We start from the raw sequence: 24,540 nt of genomic DNA, 5'->3' as shown, positions 1-24,540 counted from the left end.
AAAATAAAATAAAATAAAATAAAATAAAATAAAATAAAATAAAATAAAATAATAAAATTTGCTTGCAAAGGTCCATGAAGACCCTGCCGTCTCCTAGAATTAAAAAGATGGCAGAGGTCGTGTGGCATCGCGGGTAAGAGGATGATTGAAGAAACAGAGACTGTAGAGCTGAAGAAAGCCCAGATCACACAGGGCATTCTGGGATCCATCCAAAAATATCATGAGGAGAATGACTGAACCAGTTGTTCTCTCACTTCATTCACATATCTCTCAAATGTCATGTTCTTTCCTCCCCTGTCACTGACCACCTCTATCACCGTCCGTCTCCATGCTTTATTTTTCATTACAGCACTTCATAATATTTATGAGTATTTGAAGATTTTATATGACATCGTATTATCTAATACTTTCCTATCTGTTGTGTATTTCTCCAAAGAAGGGAAGAAAGTCTGTCTCTATCCCCAGCACAAGGATAGAATGTGGTAAAAAATGGGTTCTAAATAGATAGTTATAGAATGAATTAAATAAATTAAGAGGTTTTAGGTAGAAGACTTACATTAGCTGATTTGTGTTTCAATGTAAATTAGAGGCTTATTAATTGAAGTGCAGTTCTCAAAACAGGAAAGAATAATATAACTACCTCTCCTCACTTTTATCCCAGCCACTTCCCACAAAGATGTTCGTTAGTGGACCAGGAATCTTTCTCCTTGGATAGCTGTGGCAAGCAATGGATTCAGGGTCAAATAATTCTTGTTCTACCCTAACTTCTTGGGCTTCTACCTAAATTGCTTACTTGGGAAGATAATTTGGGAGGAAAGCAAGATTTTCCATAGATATTAACTAGTAAAACTGCATTAATCAATGACTACAAGAAATAAACAGAAGTTCACAACAAAGGCTATGAATTGAGAAGCTAATATCAGGCATGCTTCCTCTTTGGTGTCATATGAAAAAATAATAAGAATAAACTGAGGTCAAGAATTAAAACACACTCTGCAGTTCACTATATATATATATATATATATATATATATATATATACACACACACACACACACACACACACACACATATATGTATATATACACACATATGTATACATATATACATATACATATATATATGTATATATATCGTATCTGATTTTTCACTAGCATGTTTGTGTATCTAATAACTTTGAACGAATATAATTTTTAAATAAAGCTTTAAGTCAAATATCATCTGTAAAAATAGATACAGATAGAGAAATGGAGAGATAGAAATAGCCCTTCTTACAAAATTCATTTTAATGAGCCTCATTTATATTTATTGTCAAAAAATTTTCTGTATGTACAACCTAACATACATTTGTGATGAATATCTTCCTAAAACAAGTAACATTATTTGCAAGTATTTTCTTCAAAATTTATAAGTTGAAGTTGATAATTTATATGCATTATGAAATTTATATCTTCCAGTAGCTAAGCATAAATAAATGACAGAAAAGAACCAACAGTTTTGTATGTTGTGTTATAGATTTAATATCTGATGCATTTTTTCATTTTTATGTAGCTTTTTCCCTTCGGTGAAACATTTGTAGTGCCATATTTAATCTGTCATTATTACATACCAGTAAACCCCTAAAGGGGAAGAACAGTGTAGAGATACAAAAGACAGAAAAAAATAAAACAAAGCTGAAGCTTTTATCATTCCATCAATATCTTCCTGCGTCTCCAGACTCCCTCCACCCCCTGTCCCTAAAATATGAGTCCTTGTAAGAACTGAAACTATTAACTGATGCTGGCAGCAAAGTGGAGGAAACTAAAGAATTCCCCAGGCTGGCACTTCTCATTTTTGAATGCTCTAGTCCAGAGTCTTAGAATGTATCTTCTGCAATGAAATATCCAAGTATAATACTACAATGTATAATCTTTCTAGAATATGAGTGATTAATACTTTCCTCTAAAATGAGATTACTTTGAAATGAATACATGTTGGCTTCACATGTATCATATTTAAGACTTTTATATCTTACAATGTTTATCTGGTTCACAAATTTCAAGTATATTTACCTTTGTATATTTATTTTTTACAATGATAAGTAAATTCAAATGAATACTAAATAGTTATTGAACATTAATTTCCCATATACCACATAATACTTATCATATATAATACATATTACAAAAACAGCCAAATTTTAGAATTATTCTAAAATACATTTTTTCAAACAAATGCTCTGCATATTCTGCTTTATTTAAATTAAACTTTATACCCAATACAATTTGATTAAATAGTCCTGTGAAACAGATTTTTGTGTGGGCTTTTGAATAGCACTTTTTTTTTCCTTTAAGTTTGTTATCTTTTTTCAGGAGTCTCTATACCCAACATGGGGCTCGAACTCATGACCTGAAATCAAGTGTCACGTGCTCTTCTGACTAAGCCAGCCAGGCGTCACATTGAATAGTGTTTTCATATGTAGAAATAGAGGAAAGGGGAAAAATTACTATAATTATTTTTATTTGGGATGAACAAATCCAGATTGAGTCTATTCTCAACACCTACTTTTATACCAAAGTTTGGGTCTTGATCTAATTCTGCCCTGCTCTTCTTCAAATTCAGATTGTTTCTGCTACCAAAGAGAGCAAATGAAAAGCAATTAGCACCCTGTCAGCTCTCTACTCAAAATTCATTATTTGCTGCTCCACATTTAGAAAAGTTCAAAGTCCTCAACATGATGGGACCCCTACCTCCATCTTTAGCCTTCCTTCTCATTGGTTCTTGTTTTACAGTTGGCAATACAGAAACAAGAGTATTTTTTTTCCCATTGTGACATTTTTCTGCTCTCCCCTAGAAAGTTCTTACCCAATTCTCATCTTTTCTTTACCTTGCACTCCCTGGGGATTTCCTCTTTGAGGAACTCTTTTCACTTTTCTTTCCAGTTGGATTGGATGGTTCTCCTCTCTGCTCCCATGTCATCCTCTGTGTCCATATCCCAAAGCACATAAGATAGGGTATGGTATTTATCTTGTTTGTGTCTTGTCTCCCCAATGGACTGTGATTGCCAAGATCTAGAAGTATATGAAAAAAGAAATGCTTTTATTAGATGTCAAAGTGACTATGTAACTTTGCATGCATACCTTAAACTTAAACTTTGTATATTTTATACTTATGCATATATTATGCATTCTGGATTTCCTCATCTGGTAGCAAAAGTACTTATTAATATCAGAGTATTATTGCCATTGTAATTCTGAAACAAACATAATGTAGAAAAAGCTACTTCCAGGAAAGATAAATTTCTAGTAGCATAGAGTTTGGGGAAGGCACTCTTCTCTTTGAATTGTAGTAGGATTTTCAAAAAAAAAGAACTTCATTTTCAAGATCCATGATGAACAGATGTGAACATCTATTTTATGATGATTAGCTTATCATAGCTAATAATAACTGCCATCTATGAGGGTCTATTCTGTATCAAGCACAGTATGTTTTTTACAAACCTTGTTTAAAGTAATGCTTACTTAAACTTAGGAAGTGAATTATGAACACTCTTTTATAGATATCAGAGACTTTCCCCAAATAACATAGCATTCTGTGAGAGAGATGAGATTTAAACTCTAGGCATTGCCTGTACTCTTAGCTGTATAGCCCTGTCTCGCTAATGAGTATAGCTTGGTATTAATATCAAAGCATCATTAATTTTTTTAATTTAAACATCATTGAAGATTCATTTGAATGCTATGCTGATTATATTGGTATAAAATGTTTTATACAATGGTCAGCAACTAGAGAAATATTGAGAAATTTCATCAAGTTTCAGATTTATTTTGACGCAAAGACAATGCAGACTTTATCATGGAAGATAAAATAGCTGATACCAATCTATGCTTCCTATACTCTGTTCCCAAGGAATTGACATAATATTTGTTAGCTCTTAGGTTTCAGAAATTATCCCCTCTTGCCATCACTATTTAAGACATGAGGGATATGGCTGACATCAAAGAACATATTTAAAAATTGTGTTATTATACATCAGGTATTTGGCAGACAGTTTCTTCTAAATTGCAGACTTTTACTGTGCAAATGAAAAATACTGTGATGTTTAAGCACATGGTTCTGGTATTAGGCCAACCTGCTTGTGAATTTTGGGAGGATTTTTTCTATTGGATGTTGCTTCTCTAGGACTTCAGTGTCATTCTTTATTGTAACCACTATTGCCTCTACACCTGGATGTTTCTATTGCTTTTGCCACCCTCTCCAGAATAGCTGGGAAAGCTTAGATCTCATGTCTGTACTCTAAATGCAATTAGTGATAGAGAATATAATATCTAATTTTATTGTGGACTATGCTGTGCTTCCTACCATGATTTCTAATTCTTTAAATACAAGGTGGATAGTTAGATGCTGAGTGGCCAAACTAATGTGCAAATATATACTACATAAACTTTTAGGATTAAAATAAAGCAATACATATGTGGTACTGAGCCTAGTGACTCCCACCATATAAATATTTGCTCTTTTTTTTTTTTTAATTTCATAGGTAACAGACATAAAGTTTATAATTTAGTGAGAATTCCACATGACTTCATGAGATGCAATAATATAGAAGTTATGGTTTTAGGGGCGACTGGGTGGCGCAGTCGGTTAAGCGTCCGACTTCAGCCAGGTCACGATCTCGCGGTCCGTGAGTTCGAGCCCCGCGTCAGGCTCTGGGCTGATGGCTCAGAGCCTGGAGCCTGTTTCCGATTCTGTGTCTCCCTCTCTCTCTGCCCCTCCCCCGTTCATGCTCTGTCTCTCTCTGTCCCAAAAATAAATAAACGTTGAAAAAAAAAATTAAAAAAAAAAGAAGTTATGGTTTTAAAGCTCTGTGAATGATACAGAGAATAAAAATTATGAGACATAAGTTATATACCATTTCTGTCAAAGTACCTTATGAAAACCCATGTATTAAGCCTTATAGGAAATGGATCTACTACGGGTTTAATATTTAATGCTGTTCACAGAGTTCTCACTTTTGGAAAGCAATGTTAAAATGCATGAGATTATTCTTAATCAACTACATAAGTAGCTTAAATGTTTTTAACGTAACTCTCAATAGGCAGCACTTTGTAAGCCATTTGGAATCATTACAAATGGAAGTCAAGAGAGTGATTTATTTGGTTAAAAGAAATCAAGACAATTATGATCATTTCTATGTTTTAGGGGCATATTTTACTATCACACCTTTTTTTTTTCAGCAGTCCCATTAGTTAAATGCAGCTTTCTCTTCCCACCCACAAATAATTAGGAACAAATAAGAGAGGCAAATGTATGACATTTCTTTCCACAAATATACATGGTATTCTTTTAATTTCCCTACTAAATGTTTCAGCCCTACCACCAACTAAACATGTACAGAATACATTCATGTTGCATTGATGAGTATTTGTTGATTTTTTTATTAACTTTTCATTTCATTTCCTCATTAAAAATAAAGGCATAAAAAATGGCTGTTTGGTCAACTCCATAGTAAAGGAGAATCCAAAAAATATATATATATATATATATTACTTCAGACTTCTGATGGGACTTATTACATTCTGATGTAAACAGAGGTTTTTTTTGTTGTTGCTGTTGTTGTTGTTGTTGTTTTCATATTATTTTTATACCTTCTATTTTTTTTCTTTTGGAAATATTTCAATGTATTATTTTTGAGTTTTACTATAATGTTTTATTTATATTAATGTCTCTAGTTGAGGCAAAATTAGTTTTTATTTTTTAATGTATAGATTTTACTTCTAAAGGACTATCCTATAATATTTAAACTAAGTCTACATGAATCGAATTAAAATGAATGTGTTTTACAAATTCAGTCAGACTATTCCAGCTTCCCAGTGATTGAGTGTCATTGAAACTCTTCAGGAATTTCAAGTGTCTAAAATTTCAAGTGACAGCTCAGTGGTTAAGTGCTTATCTGAAAGTATATGGACTAGTTAGTAATTAGTTCATCACTTAATTTAAAATGAAGTAGGATTCTCATTGTTACATATATACATCCATGAATCTCAGTTACAATTTAGGCAAAATAAAATCTGCCATTAAATGGGTGTCCAAATCCTTTAGCACATGATTATACAATAATGACTATCAGGGGTTTGGCATATAATTAGCAATCAAACAATCAGTCATTTATTAGATACCTAATTTGTCTCTAGTAGCCAATTAGGCTTTTAAAGCCATAAAGAGGGGGCATTTCCTAATTTGAAATATGTTGTGAAATGGTTTGGGGTAAAGTGGATCATGGGATTTCTTATTTTGATAGGATGACAGATAAAGTACTCTGAGAGGTCCTCCTACTGAAAAAACAAGGAATGCATTTTTCAGTGCATTTCTGGTTTACAAAAGAAAGTATATATATATACACACACACACACACACACACACACACACACACATACACACACCCCCCACATAGATACCATACAAATGCATATAAATATGCATATAAAAATACAAACACACATAATGGCATAATGAAAAGAACATGAGCTGGAATAAAAATAGGAGATGAAATGGGAAGAAAGCTTGGTTTTCTTTGGAGCAGAATGCAATAAATCTCTGGAATGAGAAGACTAAGGCCGGGGACTAGTCTCCTTGGATCAATAGGATCAATAGGTAAATAACCTAAACTTGAAATTTAGCAGTTAGTTAAAACCCTCAGAGGATGTAAAAATGGCACCAGCCTGGTAGTAACTCTTGGATCCAATTAGCATAAAATGAATAAAATTATACCCAATTTAGGGCCTCAGGATTCTCAAAGCTTAAACTCAAATAAATATGGTTTTACTATTAAATATAACTAAATACGTAGAAGAAGCAAGCTACTATGAATGAGTCACTAGAAATAACAAACAGAAGTATTTTTGGGAAATGAGGGCATTTGAAAGCCCTCCAGTATATGGCAGAATTTAGAAAGTTACGTGCATGTGCAGGACAAGGCATATGTTCAGAAAAGACCCTAAGCTTTCACCACTGGCTGATCTATCAACTCAGTGTTAAGCAGCAAGTGAAGGTTAAGGCAGAACTGTAAATGGTCTGGCTAAGTACTAAAGGAATGTTCCAGCACTGAGCCCATCCTCAAAGACCGGAGGAGGAGTTGCTATGGTCTGAAAATTTGTGTCCCATCAAAATTCATGTGTTGAAATTTTAATGCCCAATATGATGATATTAGGAGGTGGGGCTTTGGGAAGTGCTTAGGTCTGCAGGATGGAGCCATCATGAAGGGATCGGTGCTGTTATAATAAAAGATACCTCATCGTTCCTAAGACCTTCTGTCTTACCAGGTTACAGAAGAAAAAAAATTTTTTTTTCCATGTATGAGGAAGCTTAGTCTCACCAGATACTGAATCTGCCAGCATCTTGATCATAGACTTCCAGCATCAAGAACTGTGATAAATAAATTTGTTGTTTATAAGCTATCCAGCATATGGTATTTTATTAAAACAGCCCAAACATACTAAAATCATTATTTTTAAGGCACCTGTATTTAAAAACTTCCAGGCAAAATATTTATGAATACAAGTTAAGCTTTCAACAATCAAGAACAGCAAACCCTGGAGAAGAGAGAGAATCTGATTTCCAAAATTACTGCATTATAATACTCAAATATCCAGTTTTCAGCAACAACAGAATAATCACAAAGCATACAAACAAGCAGGAAAGTATGACCACTCAAAGGAACAAAATAAATTGACAGAAACTGTCCCTAAAGAAGTTCCATCATTGAACTTAGTAAACAAAGATTTATAATAACTATATTAATTCTGCTCAAAGAGCAATGACAAAGAATTAAAGGGAACCACAAAATGATATATGAATAAAAGGAGAATATCAATAAGGAGATATACATTATAAAAAGAATTCAAATAGAAATATTGAGACTTTACAATAAAGTAACTGAAATAAAAGACTAGAAGTACAATAGCAGATTTGATTAGGTAGAAGACAGAGTTAGTAAACTTGAAGATAAGACAATTGAAATTACCAAGTCTGAAGAATAAAAGGAAAATAATTAAAAAAGAATGAAAACAAAATGAAAGGACATAAGAAACCTGTAGGATATGAACAAGTGGGCCAACAAATGTATTTAAAAAGGCCTAAAAGGAGAAGACAGAGAAAGGTACACAAGGAATATTTCAAGAAATAATGGTCAAAATTTCCCCAAATTTGAGAAATACATAAATCAACACAACCAAGAAGCTCAACAAACTCCAAGATAAACTCCAAGAGTTCCATAGCTGGACACATCATAATCAAATTGCTGAAAGGTATAGACACAGAAAATCTTAAAAGCATTAGGAAAGAAGTCACTGATCATGTGCAAGAAATACTAAATATATTAACAGCTGATTTTTAATAAGAAAAAGACATGTAATTCAGAAAGCAGTAGGATGACATATTCACAGGGTGAAAGAACAGAGAGGTCAAGCAGGAATTTTATAGCTGTCAAAACTGTCCTCGAAGATTGAAGGTGAAATCAAGATATTCCAAGATAAATAAAAGCTAAAGAACTCAGAAATAAGTCCTCACATCTATGATCAATTAATTTGACATAGGTACCAAGACCATTCAATGAGGAAAGAATTATTGCTTCAACAAATGGTGCTGGAAACATTGAATAGCCACATATAAAATAATGAAATTGGATCTTTACTTGTACTATATAGAAAATTAACTCAAAATAGATCAAAGACCTCTGTTTAAAGACTTAAACTATAAAATTCCTAGAAGGAAACAGACAGGAAAATTTGCCAAATAGATCTGACAATGTTTCCTTAAATTTGACGCTAAAAGCATAATCAACAAAACAACAAAAGGTAAATTGTATTTTGTTACATTAAAAACTTTTGGGCATCAAAGAACACTATCATAAAAGTGAAAAGGCATGCACACAATGGGAGAAATGATTTTTAAATTATAACTGTTAAGAAACTAATGGTGAGAACGTATAAAGAGGTTTTACAACTCAGCAACAATAAAACAACCTAATTAAAATGGGAAAAAACTTGAATAGCCAGTTCCCCAAAGAAGATATACAAATGGCCAATAAATACATGAAAAGATGTTGAACATCATTAATTATTAGATAAATGTAACCAAGCCACAAGTAGACGCTGCTTCACACCTACTGGGATGACTATAATCAAAAGAAAAATTAGTGAGAATGTGGAAAAATTGGAACTCTTGTGTGTGTGCTGGTGGGAATTTAAAATGTGCGACTCTGAGAAACAGTTTGGCGGTTTCTCAAAAAAACTAAACATAGAATTAATATATGACCCAGAATTCCACTCCTAAGGATATACCCCAAATAATTGAAAACAAAGATTCAATATTTACTCGTGTACCAATCTTCATAGCATCAGTGCTCACAATAAGCAAAAGACAGACATATCCCAAGTGTCAGTGAACAAAGTAATGGTCAAAAAAAAAAAAAAAAGAAAAGAAAAGAAAAACTATTTACATACGATGGAATATTATTCAGCCATAAGAAAGAAACAAATTTGCTACAATATGGATGAATGTCAAAGACCTTATGCTAAGTGAAATAAACCAGATACAGAAAGACAAATATTGTGTAACGCTACTTACAAAAAATACTTCTAATGGGCAAATTTGTAGGACAGAAAGTATGTTAGACGTTACCAGGGGCTGGGGAAAAGGGAAAATGGTTGAAAATTGGTGTGATGAAAAACCTTTGGAAACAGATGGCGGTAATGGTTGCACAACATTATGAACATAATGTCACCAAAATGTACTCTTAAAAAAATGGTTAAAAGCACAAGTTTTCTTTTATATATATTATCATAATAAAAAATAATCAACAAAAATAGAGAAAACACATTTAAATAGTATTAGAAATAGAACAGGACAAAAGTACAGGCTTAGCATAGACAGAAAGTAAATAACCATAGGAAAGTGAATTTGAAAATTTTCTCAGTATTGAAATGTTTCTGGGAAAAATTAAACTTAGTTAAATTGACTCAAGGTGAAAAAAAAAAAAAGAAAAACCCTGAAAGCCTGAATAATTCTAAAACCAAAAAATAATTAGGCCATCAGCAAAAGCTTAACTACTATTCCCCCCAAAGAGGCTTAGATTTGTGTATAGGATAGTTCTACTCAACATTCTAAAAGTCAATTATTTTCAAACTTAGAGCAGCTCTTCCATAATAGAAATGAAAGTGTACATGTCACTTTATTTGATGATATCAGTACAATTTTGATACTCAACTAGCAAGTAAAATCAGAGAATAAAACCTCCTTGCCTTCGCAAAGTATATTTACCTCAATAATATTCTTAATGGTGAAACATTAGAAGCGCGCCCTTTCAAATGAGGTACATTTTAATGAGACTAACTATAGCCTATTCTATCTGACATTGTACCAGAGATTGAAGGCAGTTCAGATAAAAGAAACAAAGAATAAACAAGAATCAAAATTGTTGCTTACAGAAGACATGCTTGTTACATACAAAACAAAAAAAATAATTTACAAGTAATAAATAACAGGGAAAAATAATAAAGTCTTATCAAGTTGCCTAAATATGAGCTCAGTGAAGAAAAGTATTTCTATATACAAACAACAAATGTTTTGTATATTTTTTACATACAAAATAACAAAACATGTTTTCAAAATGTGTATAGAAAAATGGAGTATGTGACTCATAAGATAGAGTCTTATTTTATAGTAAAAACAGTTAAGCCAATTTATGTTGCTTCCGGGACATGCAAACTGACTGAAAGAATAGAATCTGGAGCTCCCAAACCAACATCCTCATATGTAGACTCTTGATATATGTCAGAGTCTGCCATGCAGATCACTGGGGAAAAGAGGTGTATTTATTCAATTAAAATTATTAAGACAACTGTTTTTCATTTTGGAGTTAAAAAATGAAGGTAATGCTGTGCTGGTTTTCTATTATTATTGCATATGTACCTACTTCATACTTTGTATAGAAGTTAGTTTCCCCAAAATAAAGATTTGAAGAAAATATCTTTGTGACATTGGATCATGGGGAATGCAAAAATACTACTTATAAAATAAGAGATTAAAATTCCTACTGTAGTAAATTAGTAATTTCTTCTTATCCTCATATGCTCACTTCAGTGTGTCTTAAATATTGTTCTTTTCTACATGTGCTATAAAGGAAACATGTTAGGAATCACTGACATAAGGAATTACCACAATCAATAACAAGCAGTTCAAGTGAAAATAGCCAAAATACAAAGAGTCATGTCACAGAAAAGGAAACATAAATGATAAATATATGAAAATGTATACAATTTAATTACTAATGAATAAAACACAAAAGATCACTTTTAAATTCTCTAGATTGATAGAAATAATGTAACTTTAATGTACATGAATTGTGAGCATTTAAATTGGTAAAATAATTTTGAAAAACCTTATGGTACAGTATTATGAAATTGAATTTTTGCTTTGTTATTATCCAGAAATTACACTTCTAAGCATATAACCTAGAGAGAGATTTTGAACCAGAAACTGTTTAATAGTGTTCATAACCATGTCTGCTTATAATAGCAAAAAAAATGAAAAGCAACCTAAATCTCTCTTGACAGGCAATTATTAATTGAGAATATTCATATGTAACTCAGTGGACAGCAGGAAGCACTCAGGGAAACATATTTTTTTTAACTACAGCCATGTAAAATGTATAATTGAATGTTTTTATATATTCTATATTTAGATTTGAACAAAACAATTGCTTTAGTCAATGCTAATATAAAATCATTTAAAAAATCAAGATAGGCATAATCAAAAAAACTTTTTTTGTTATAAAGTTTAAAAAAACAATATAAAATCTCTCATTTTTTAGAATTTCCTTTTAGGATACCAAAGTAACAAATAGTTATGAAAATTATTAGAGAGATGTCTTTTTTATTTATTCTTTAGTAAAATTGGTAACCTTGGGCATTCATCTTTTTTAATCTGGTAATGAATAATATTTTATTAATTATTTCTTCTTCAAGGCATGATTGTATATAGGACGGTATTTATGTTATTTCTTCCTGCACTTATTCTTAATTGTTATTATTTAATATTAGGTTCCTGTTTTAAGAATTGCAATTTTATTAAATACGAATTTTTGTATAGATGTGTAAATGATGTATGAATGCATAAGTATATTTTAGTAAAAAGTAATAACTAAATTACTTGTTGTGGTATAATTTGCTCCCAGTTTTGTTAGAATGTCGTAATGTATTTGAGGGATTCTGTTACCAAAGGATACACAAAAATAAATCTGATACCTTTAAATCTGGTGATCTAGATTCAAATTTAGCTCTAACATTTTTTAAGCTTTACTATTTAATGGAAATAGCACACTCTGTGTTTTTTCATGTTAGCTTTATAAAAATATATGCAAATGTATGGAAAACCACTCTCCACCTACATGTACTTTTTATAAAGCCTTCTCAAAGTAGATTTGCATTAATCATGCTTCAAATAAGAATGTTCTATAAACAGAAGCCATGCCATTCCATTGAAAAATTATTACAGAAGGTACAATACAGCAAATAAAAATCATGGAAATTGTAATGACTGAACTTTAGGAAGAGTCTAACATGATTAACTTCCATGATAATAATTTTTTATGGATACATATAGTAAGTCTAATATGCATTTTAAATGTCCTTTTGTCATTGCTTTCTGTTTTTATTAAATAGTGCAACATTTTTGAAAGATTTGTTTCTGTTTATTTCTAGGTTATACAGATAAATTTTGAAGAATTCGATCTGGAGATTGGCTATGATACCCTGACAATTGGTGATGGGGGTGAAGTTGGAGACCCCAGGACAGTGCTCCAAGTGTAAGTGCTCAACATTTCATTGTTGACTTTGCCTATCAGGTCCTTATTAAATTTTACCCTTTTTTGGTCCCTACCACTGCTAACAACAGAAGAAGCATAGTAACTTGGTTATTATAATCAACCTATGTATAGTATTTTTATTAGTTCTTCTTGAGTGAGGTTTAAGGTACCTGATTGAAACCAATTTTTTTTTTTTTTTTAGAATTCATTGCCAGACAGTGACCTGTAAGAAATGGAGGCTTATAGTAAAATTGCAGAAGTAGTTGATTAGACCTTATTTTGGAAAATATCCTTGCCACTACTGAACTTAAAAATGGATTGAAAAAATAAGTATAAAATGGATCCCAGAGGACTCTGATACTGGTACTGAACACTGATGTGTGCTGTTCTTATTAGCCATAAAAACACACCTAGCCATCGAGATTTAAGTTTAGAGTTTTACAGTGGTTTAACACTTGAAGTAGTTAGCAATAAACCACTCTCAGAGTTGAAATAGGTAAAATAGACCAAATATGGTTCTTAATCTGGGCTAAAATAATGATCATATATTGAAACAAAAGAAACGTTAGGAATTTACTTATTGCCCAATCCTTAGGCTTTTCATTATAATAATCTACCTCTGATAGTGGCATGAAAAATGTTGGAGCTGGGGGAGCATGTTTTCTCTTCTGTGAACCTCTAAATCTTAGGGTACACTTTCTCTCAGAATTCCTTTCATAACTGTTGATTTTCAGTTCAGGCTTTACCAACCCAATGGATTTCCCTACACCTTCAAATCAAAGTTCACACTGAGTATTTCATCTCCAGTGGGAATAAAAATTAAAGCTTCATTCTGTGAGCATTACCTTTTAGACTGTTCAATCAATAAATCTAAATTGGTCCCCAATGAGGGAGAGCTAGGAGAGAGAAAGAAAAAAAAATGCAAAATGTTTAAGTAACCCTAAGACTGCGAGACTAACGTGTGTGAATGCGCCCGCGCGTGCACAGACACACATTATTCAGATGCAGATCTTTTTGTAATGATATATATCTAATGTTTTTACAAAACTCAAAAGAAATAGGGCAATAACTTTACATGTTTACATACCGAGAGGAAAAACACACACACACACACAACTCTTATTTTAAATATAGTCATACATTATCTTAAAAAAAAAACAACTCTTCTTGGGGCGCCTGGGTGGCTCAGTCAGTTAAGCGACCAACTTGTCTCAAGTCATGATCTTGCAGTTCGTGAGTTCGAGCTCCATGTCAGGCTTTGTGCTGACAACTCAGAGCCTGCAGCCTGCTTCAGGTTCTGTGTCTCCCTCTCTGTCTGTCCTTCCCCTGCTCTCATTCTGTCTCTGGCTCTCTCAGAAATAAATAAACATTAAATAAATACACATTAACTCCTCCTTAATCAAAAGAACTTCTGAATAAATCCAGAACCCTATTCTAGGTGGTGGAAGGGGAGAGGGTTACACCTTTGTTTCCTGACCCCTCCATGTAAACATGCTTCTCCTACCTTCATACACTCCACTGCTGCCTCTGCCACACTCCTTAATTCCTTAATTTCCTGCAAACCTACTTTTTAGAGAATTTTGAACCCACTCTGATTTGACCTCAATTGGCTCAAAAAAGAAAAAAAAAAAAAAAACCTAAGTTTCTGTTAGTGGTTTTGCTGTCCATTTCAAAATTCTCCTTGTCAAGGGTGCATGATGTCCTTATTTCCTTTTACATTGGAAGACAGGGGTGGAGATATTTTAAAATGAATTTTAAAAGTCCTGTATTGAATGAATCAAATATCAGATGAAGTATGAAGCATGGGATAATTAAGTGGGGGAAAAAAAAGGCTTAGAATTGGATTTTGGAAGAAGGCAATCCCAAAATTAGCTGGACAACAAAAAACCCTGTAGAGGACAAATGTGCGGAAGGGAAGTGCCTTTATAATCCAAGTAGAGTCCAATGCAGTTAGCTGTATGTTACAGACTAAGATAAGTTTCCTTCTGCTGCTAGTAGGAAAAAGAAGAAAAGGTTACACTGTTTCCTCTTCTCACATTCCTGTCAGAGTTGGAATTAGATCAGAAGCTCCTTTGAACTCTAAGACTCTATAATAATAGAACTTACTGGATTTGTATCTACCAGAGAAGCTGATATAAATTTGAGTGAACCTGAAGCATATTTCTCAAGGAAATTAGCTTTCCCAACTTTAGGACCACCCATTTGGGCATTTGCAGGGCCCAGAGTAAGAATGCAATTGCAAACTCACATATCAAATGTCTAAATATTAAAAGGTATAAATCAAGCTACTTGCCTTAAATACAATATATTCCATCCTCCTACCTTGATAAATACACTTTGGAATTGTGTGATTTTCCTTGCTGGGACATGAAGTCATGGGCAAATACGGTCCTAGCCCCAGCCAGTAGCTGCCACTGACTCTTACCAACGTCAGCTCCATCCTTCACCATGCATGTGGACTCCTCAGCCTAAACATTCAAACTACCCACACCTGCCTGAAAACACTGCCCACTATGCCAAGGGATGCACATATGGGTCCTGTAATCTGGCCCTGGGAATAGCATACCTGGGAAAAAGGCCCATGCAAGTACAGGTAGTGGGGAAATCCGGGTACCAGGTGACAGTGAGTTGTGGAACGTACTTGTCAAACAAACTGTAAGACAGAAGATTTGTTTTTATTCTTATCCATCTTGAACTGATACTTCTGCAAAGTGAAAGAAAAATAAATTTCTCGAAAAATGAAATAAAAACACATATAAGTACAATCCCATTATTTTCTATGGCAAAATTCACCACACAAAATTACTCTTTGAAATTACTCTAGAAGTTTGAAAGACTTACTTCCAATTTCTGTTCTAATGACACCATGGGCTGGCAACTGGTCTAGGATCTGGAAGGAGAAATGGGGGGGGGATGCAGGTACCAGGCAGACACATCCCTGGGTGATAGTTAAGGAAAGGTCAGAAGACGACCCTCCGTGGGGAAGGGATCAGGAAAGAGGCTGTCTTGTTCACATTTAAAAGTAGCATTACAAATGTGGCATGGTAAATTGTTAAGAATTTATTTAAAGAAACTGGTTTATTTTATTTTTTAAATGTTATTTATTTTTGAGAGAGAGAGAAAGAGAAGGTGGGGAAGGGACAGAGAGCAAATCCCAAGCAGGCTACAGAAAGGAACCCCATGTGGGGCCCAATCTAACGTGGGGCCCGACAATGTGGGGCTTGATATAGAGCTTGAACTCATGAACTGTGAGATTATGATTTGAGCCAAAATCAAGAATCTGATGCTTAATCAAGCCAAGTGCACCAAGAATTTATTTTAAATATTGCTCTTCTAAGAGTGAAAACTAGTCTCCATCTAGACATCTTATTTAGCAATCTGTTTATTCATCTCTTAACTCCTTTTTGATTTTTAAGTTTGATCCATATGCTAGTAAGTAATTTTTGGCACCAAAATTACTTACTTAAATAAATTTATTTTAAAAGATTCAGTAGCTAAAAGTCAAAAAACATAGTAAAAAAAACATGGAAAATGCTTGCATCTAACAGAAAACTATGCAATATAATATTTGAAAGTATTTTATAAAAAGATGAATTCAGCTTATATTCATTTTATAAGTTCTGATTAATTTAATAAATACAGGCCGCATCACTTTGGAAAATGTTTAACCAGATATGGAACATTCCAACCTATTCTGTTTAGGTCATAGGACTAAATTAAGCATTAGAAATATGTGGTGTTTTTGTTTCTCCTTTTCTTAATACTTAAGTTCTAAAAAGTTAAGTCAATTGTCATATTCTATTCCACATACGCACAAATGTGTGCATGTATATGTGTGTGTGTGTATTCAATAGTCACAACATATGTTCAATAGTTAAAATTATCCTCTAAAAAAGGGAACTAATTAAGAAATTTTTTAAAAATAATTCTTGTAATTTCTTTCTCCAAAGTACAAAGCATATAGTTTTTGCAGTACAGTAACTGAAAAATAATGTCAGTGTGCTACATCTCTTTACCTTGAGACTGACTCCAAAGAAATACCCATGATGAAGTTATCAGCAACAAAATCATTAAGTAATGGAGAATGTATTGTAGTTGGACTTCGTATGTGACACTGAATTCTCCATATAGTTTTATCAGATGCAAATTCCTGAAATAATGCCAATTTAAGTCACAAACCTAAATTCACAATTCAGAGATTTGTTGCTTCTGTCATTTGCTGCCCCATAGTCTATTGTCCATTTGTAGACTTGTCTATCTCTTATTAATTTCCTCTCCAATGGAATTACTTGGAGAGCATTCTTTATCCCCCATTTTGAAATAGCATTTTTTATTCCTGGCAACTTCATAGTGGTATAGTGACAAGAGTCAAAAGAGATCAGAATATGAATTTAGCCGGCTGATAAAAATTCAGGTAATGGATTTGAACAATCATGGTATTATCTTTTAAAGGCTGTTAAAATGAGTTTAACTTTCTTCAGATTGTTTTCCATATGCTTTTTCACACTTAGTGTAAATTCACCTGATAGTGAAAATTGATGTAATAGATGTAAGAGAACTAACAGTGATGACGAAGCAGTTACTGGCATTGAATTCACCTCCAGCCCTCATTTCATCTGCACAAACAAGGAAGGGATGCTGATTATTTGTCCACCCTTTTCATCTGTGTAGCACCAAACGAAGATGGTTAGGCATTTGATCGAGCACGTGATTCTCTTTCTTTTTCTGACCTTTTCTCTCACATGCTTTGCTATTTCATTATTGGATTCACGGTGACACTGTAAAGACTTGCAAAGTGAAAGATGAGAAAAAAAATGTCTTCTATCCCTGAGATAGCCCTTGAACTTGTATGAGAACGCACTGATCGTGAATGGATGACATTGTATTTGAACCAACATCTTAAGGTGAAAACTGCTGTTTTAGATATCTAAATGTGCTTAATTCCCTTACTTTGAAATTCTGGGTTCTCCTAAAAAAGTCAAAGTACAATGTAAAATTTGCTTCGCAGGTATACGTTGGTGTAGATTAGCAATAGTCTTCCCTAGGAACTTTTTTTGAGTACATACACGCACGCACACTTTTTGTTGACCTAACTTTAAAATGAATATTTTATTAACTTAATATTTTAGTAAGTGATATTTATATTAGCTCTCTGGAAAAGATAGCTCTGTTTTGCTATGCTTATGGATTATTGTTATTGCTCTCAGTTCATTGGTTCATATGTTTTGACAAGCTACTTTGCCCAAGGTTTTTTTTCTTTTTTTTAACTACTCAGCCATTCACTCTGTTAAAATGTAGGCTCCACTCTTAGTATGAGACTACACATGATATTTGCCTTGAGCAAACTCTTCTACATCCAGGGAATTGTCGCTTCCCAAATTTGCTTTTGTACTTCCCTCTGTTAATAATGAAAAAAAAATCTAAATACCAATAAACACCATGGGCTGATGAAAGAAGGGAATATCCTAAATATAGCACCAAGGTAATATTTTTAAGAGATTGATGACCACAGTATAAATAAAAAGAGCTTAGAAAATTGACCAGTCAGAAAAATTCTTCACCCCTTATGGTAGAGTTATTCAACAAAAAGAAAAAAAATCTCTTCTTATTACTCTTTACTCTGCTTTGCACCTCTCCTTACCCTCCTCCACCCCCCACCACACACACACGCACACACTTACTCATACACGTGCTCACCATCACTTTAAGTTCCTTGAGAGTAGCAACTATCTTTTACTCATCTAAGGTTTCCCAAAATACCTCACACAGCCTCGTGTTAACACTGCTGGGTATTGCATGAAATATAATGGGAGAGGCAAAAGTACTCTGTACCAAGATACTTACTGAGACACGTGAGCAGAAAGGATATCTTTGCAGATCTGTAGAACACTGTGCAGGCTATCTGGATGCCTTATTTCACTCAGGATGCTGTCACAAATATACCACGGACTGGATGCTTTATCGACAACAGAGATTTATTTCTCATGGTTCTGAAAGTTGGAAGTCCAACATTGCCAGGAGATTCAGTGTCTGGTGAGGATTCACTTTGTGATTCACAGATGGCCATCATTTCACTGTGTCTGCACATGGCAGAAGGAGGTAGGGATTTCTCTAGGGCCTCTTTTATAGGGGCAGAAATTCACGGATGAGGGCTCATCCCTCATGAGATAATTTCCTTTCAAAGTCTCTACCTACAAATACCCTTATACTTGGGGATTAGTTTTCAACATATGAAATGGGACAGGATGGGGCACATTCAGTCTCTAGCACTGGGTATTTCAGCAACACTCACTGATACCACATCCAGGAAAAGCAGTCAAACTGACGGCAGCAATTTTTTCATCCTGTGGACAAGACTTGGTGTATACTCATTAAGATGACTTACTGTTGGGCCACAGTAAATACGTGCCCTTGGACTTGAGAATTACCTTAGGCCAAAGTATGAAAATAGCCTCTGTGACATTTTGACTTCTAGCAACAACTTATTAAATATAGAGATACCTTACTTTTTATAGTTCTTCATTATTTCTTCACTGTGAGCATAGCTACAGCTTTCTTTTTTTTTTTATTTTTTTGATGTTTATTGATTTTTGAGAGACAGAGCAGAGACAGAGCATGAGCGGGGGAGGGGCAGAGAGTGAGGGAGACAAAGAATCTGAAGCAGGTGACAGGCTCCAAGCTGTCAGCACAGAGCCTGATATGGGGCTGGAACTCACGGACCGTGAGATCATGACCTGAGCCAAAGTCGGACGCTCAACCGACTGAGCCACCCAGGCTCCCTGCTCCAGCTTTCTATTATGAAAACCCTGATGATTTTACTAAAGGACAAGTCAGTTTACTACTGTTTGCTTTGGTTTGTTCTCTGTGTATTTATTTCTGAATAGATTGAATTATCTAAAATAAATAAAAAAGTTTTTTAGTTATTGTTTTTCTCCTAATCAGGAATATTTTTACTATGGTAGACATTTCAAAAGTGGTTGTGAAAAAAATATTGCAACAAAATATAGGAAGGGTATCTAAATAAGCTAGATTTCCTCCCACAAACAGTAACTATTATAAACACTACACCTTGCTAGACTGCTCAATATATAATTTAAGTGTGGTGTACAAAGTTCAGTCCTAAGATGTACGTGCTGAGGCCTTGATCTTCCATTCTCTTTCCTAAAACAAATGTCGATACAGAAATCTTTTTGTATATGTAATAAGAACTGCGACAGACCTGTTCATACACCTTATGCTTTTGAATTAGCCAATAATTAGCATTTCTGAACACTAATCATAAATGAAATAAATGCCACAATTACTGACTACTCAAGTTGCCTAATTGAGCTACCATTTATGTAGTCCTGTCATTGTTAGTACTTTTGCATTATTATTTTTAAAGCACTATATTATTTTTGTTATCTTTCTAGTATGTTGATTTACCTTTTTTTACTTTTTCCCAGTTTTATTGCGATATAACTGACAAAGCGTTAAGTATTTAAAGTATATGCCATGATGATTTGATAAATGTATACGTTGTGAAAGGGTTTTTCCTCATTGAGTTAGTCAATCCTTCATCACCACCTCACATTTTTCTTTTTCCTTTTTTCTTTTATTTATTTATTTATTTATTTATTTATTTTTCTTTTCTTTTCTTTTCTTTTTTTTTGTGTGTATGTAAGAACATTTAAGTTCTATGCTCTTAGCAGATTTCAATTATATGAGACAGCAATACAGTGTTATTAACCATAGTCATGATTATTTAACTTGGAGCTGAAAATTCATACCCTGTTACCAACCTCTGTTTATTTCCCCAACTCCCAACACCTGGCAACCATTTTTGTACTCTGTTTTTATCGATTTGCCTTTTTTCAAATAAGATTTCACATGTGAGTGACATTATACAGTATTTGTCTTTCTCTGTCTGGCTTTTTTCACTAAGCATAACCCCCTCCAGTTTCATTCATGTTGGTGCAAATGACAGGATTGCCTTCTTTTTGAAGATTGAATAATATTCCACTGTATGATATCATATAATATTCCACTGTATAGTATAATTTAACATTTTCTTGATCCATTCATCTGCTAGCAGACGCTTAGGTTGTTTCCATATCTTGACTGTTACAAATAAGGCTGCAGTGAACATGGGAGTCCAGAGATCTCTTTGAAATACTGAGTTCATTTCCTTTGAGTATATACCCGGTAGGGGGATTGCTAGATAGTATGGTATTTCTATTTTTAATTCCTTGAAGAACCTTCATACTGTTTCATAGTGACTGTACCAGTTTAACTTCCCACCAGTGACATACAGGGGTTTCTTTTTCTCCACATCCTCACCAATATGTGTCACTTCTCGTCTTTTTGATAATAACCATCCTAATAGATGTGAGGCAACCCCACTTTCTGATGTCACCCAGTGGTGATATTTCAAGGTTTCAAGGTGGTTGTTGTTTTATTTTAATCTAATGTTTTGCAGCCATCATCATGCTTAGTGAATTTCAGGTTCACAAAATGAACATGTAAATCACTCTTGATGGTGCTATATTAGAAGATTTAATATTAAATGTTTCCATAAAAGACAAATGTTTCATGATACAAAAATATGTTGGAATATAGGACTGAAGCTGTTATCGCTAATGGATACACCCATATTCCTAGAGTGATTATAAAGAAAATCAGGCATTGAGCCTAATAGAATTTTGTTTTCCATATTGTATTTGAGTACTCGAGAAAGATTTCTGAGTGCACTTTATTTAGAGCTTTTACTCTTTTATCGTAGCATGAAGAGGCAAACCAGGAAGATTAGAATGTATTATGAACACTGGGGTTATTCAGCCTGTTAATCAACATATATTAAAGAAGTTTCTTTTTTTAAGTTTATAGATAACAGGTTCATAAAGATGTATTTTTTTAAGTTTATTTATTTTTGGGGGGGAGAAAGAGCAGGCATAGGGGAGAGACAGAAACAGAGAGAGAGAGAGAGAGAGAGAGAGAGAGAGAGCGAGCACACCAGACAGAGTCCTAAGCAGGCTCCACACTTTCGCAGTGTCAGCCAGGAGCCCACTGAGGGGCTCGAACTCACACAATGTGAGATCATGACCTGAGGTGGATGCTTAACTGACCAAGCCACCCAGGAGCCCCAATAAAAATGTATTAAAAATATACTAAAACCATTTGAATACTCATTTGAGAATGATCTAAGACTCCTTCCTGCATGGCAAAAAAAAAAAGCACCCTTGATTGTCAGTGATGGGAGTTGAACAGAAAGTCGTCCAAAATGGATGAATCCTACAGTTTGAGTCTAAACTATACTGCTTGCAGGGATGTTGGGAGGAACCTGCCATTGAGGCAGCATGCAAAGTGCATAGTTTCAAGGGAGATACCCAGTGTTAAAAAATAGAATTAAAAATAAAATCACCTACCAAGAAAGAATCCTTTTCACTATATGTAAAAAAGACTGAATTAGTTTTAATATTGAATAAGGATTAAACCAGACTGTGACCCACATTATAGGCAATCTGCTAAAGAGATTGAAAAAAGAGAGAAACAATCTCACTCATTTGTGTAAGCAGGTGCAATCCATTACATACATGTTAATTATCCTTATCAAAAGTAAAACAAAATAACCGTTTTATCCTCATGATAAGCTGTAAGTGACATCCTGGAGCCAAGTACCATGGCTTTAACTCTCGCTCATGGAAGGAGTGTAAAAAGATGCCATCTTTTTTCATGTTCACATTGCAAAGAAATGACTCCAAGGCCTCCATGCAAGACGTTTTTGGACAAAACCAGAAGCGGTATGTTTAGCTTTTAAAACATTCACATCTAAAAGAAAGAGAGAAAGCAAGCATTTATAATTTTAAGTTTTCTAAAGGAAATGATAAAAAGAAATGGAAAGGAGGAAAGTTTTCTTTCCCTTTTGGAACCACAGACAATTCAAAAATGTTTTATTTGTATTTGTGCTTATAATTTTTCTTTTTGTGACTACTTTATAATAAAACTACAATTTTATAATTATCTCTATTGCTGTTTCTACTTTTCCTCTGGGCAGTTTGCAGTCCTCTAAATATACAGCAACCCCACAGTAAAATACAAAGCAAAGCAATTACTAGGAATACAATAGGATGAATTTAAAATTACAGTACAATATTAGCCTTAGAGGAATAACCTTTAAATAAGTTGTAGAAATGGTGAATGGGTAAAGCAGATTCTTGATTAGCAATGATCAAAAATTCTCTAGGGGCACCTGAGTGGATCAGTCGGTTGAGCGTCCAACTTTGGCTCAGGTCATGATCTCACAGTTTGTGGGTTTGAGCCCTGGATCCGTCTCTGTGTTGACAGCTCAGAGCCTGGATCCTGCTTTGGATTCTGTGTCTCCCTCTCTCTCTCTGCCCCTCCCCTGTTCGCACTCTGTCTCTGTCTCTGTCTCTGTCTCTCTCTCTCAAAAATAAACATTAAAATAAATAAATAACAAAAAATTCTCTTTTTTTGTCTCTCACCAAACACTAGTTTCACAAATTGCTGTGATATCTATATTGGTTATATATTCAAATGACTGTTTATTATATTATTTTATAGTAGCTTATGAAATCTTACTAAGAGTAGCCTCACCCTGGAGCCTGAACCTAATTTTCTGAGTTTTTTCTTGAGAGCCCAGTAAATTTCTCCTAAGTTTCCATCAATCACATAGGAAGAATTACATTTACAAGATAATCCAGGCCCTGCAGTAATAATTCCATCTTTCCAAATAATTTTTCCAAGATGGAAACACAAAGATACCCAGAACCATTATCTAATATTAGTATGAGGCCCCTTTGAAGGGTACATATTATACTTCTAGTGTTTAATAATACATGGTTCTAATTATCATAAGTCTTGAGGACAAAGCCAGTCTGTCGGCCATGTTTTGCTTGGGTCAAAATCAATAGTTATATTATTATAACAGTAAATCTCCATCGATAATAGACAATCACTTTTGCTTATCCATACTTGGACTGGAGAGAACTTATATTTCGAAGTTAATCAAGTGGCATTAGACCTAGCTTCTGCAGTCTTCATTTGTAAATGGCAGATTTCAGTCTGTCATCTAATTAGATGCTTGTCATTCTGCAAGCTCTTTCCAATCAAACCAGTTAACAAAACTGGTTTTGTGTCAAATTTAGGGAGTGAGTGTTGCCAACTTTGAATCTGGAGTTCTCTCTTGCCAGCAAGAGAGCGGATGCAGAATTAAATCTGTGAGAGAGCCTAAAGTCCCGGAGGAGACAAGAGCCCAGAGTAAGGGTCCTTGCTCCATTTTTATTAGGATCAGAAGGCTTACAAATGTGATGGGTGTGAACAAAGAGACAATGAAACTGTGAACATTAACTTGTGTGTGTGAGAGAAAGGGGGTTTCTAAGATATGCAGTGTTAGGGGTTTGGGTCAACACAAAACAAAATCCAGGTGCCTGGGTGCTGGTCACATGGTTGTTTATGGCAGGCAGGAGGCAAGCCATCTGTCTATCTAGTTTGCCTAGGGGAAGACAGAGCATGCTACCTCAGGCTCAACAAGGCACCTTTCTTTTGCTAATTAACTCCGCTCAGGGCAATTTCACTCTGCTGCCATCTATAGCCCTGTTTACCTGTTTACCTATTCTGGTACTTCCCTCCTGTGAAAGTAGCTTTCTGCTTTTGTACTATGTTGGGGGTGCTTTCACCCTGTTTACCTAATCTTGGGTG

The 24,540-nt window shown here is 34.1% G+C and overlaps 1 protein-coding gene across 4 annotated transcripts in view; it reads left to right on the top strand.

Annotated features, from left to right (window-relative positions):
* Positions 1 to 24,540, top strand: part of CSMD3 (CUB and Sushi multiple domains 3) — a 1,253,459-nt gene that overhangs the window by 639,959 nt on the left and 588,960 nt on the right. For all 4 annotated transcript variants that reach the window (XM_040494274.1, XM_040494275.1, XM_040494273.1 and 1 more), the window contains one exon: positions 12,740 to 12,843. In XM_040494274.1, coding sequence (XP_040350208.1) covers positions 12,740 to 12,843 — 104 coding nt within the window. The remainder of the gene's footprint in view (positions 1 to 12,739; positions 12,844 to 24,540) is intronic.

This window comes from Herpailurus yagouaroundi, unplaced genomic scaffold, assembly GCF_014898765.1.
Source record: "Herpailurus yagouaroundi ecotype Mexico unplaced genomic scaffold, PumYag 186, whole genome shotgun sequence".
NCBI lineage: Eukaryota > Metazoa > Chordata > Mammalia > Carnivora > Felidae > Herpailurus > Herpailurus yagouaroundi.
The sequence above is the reverse complement of the archived record's forward strand: the minus strand, read 5'-3'. Positions and strand labels throughout refer to the sequence as shown.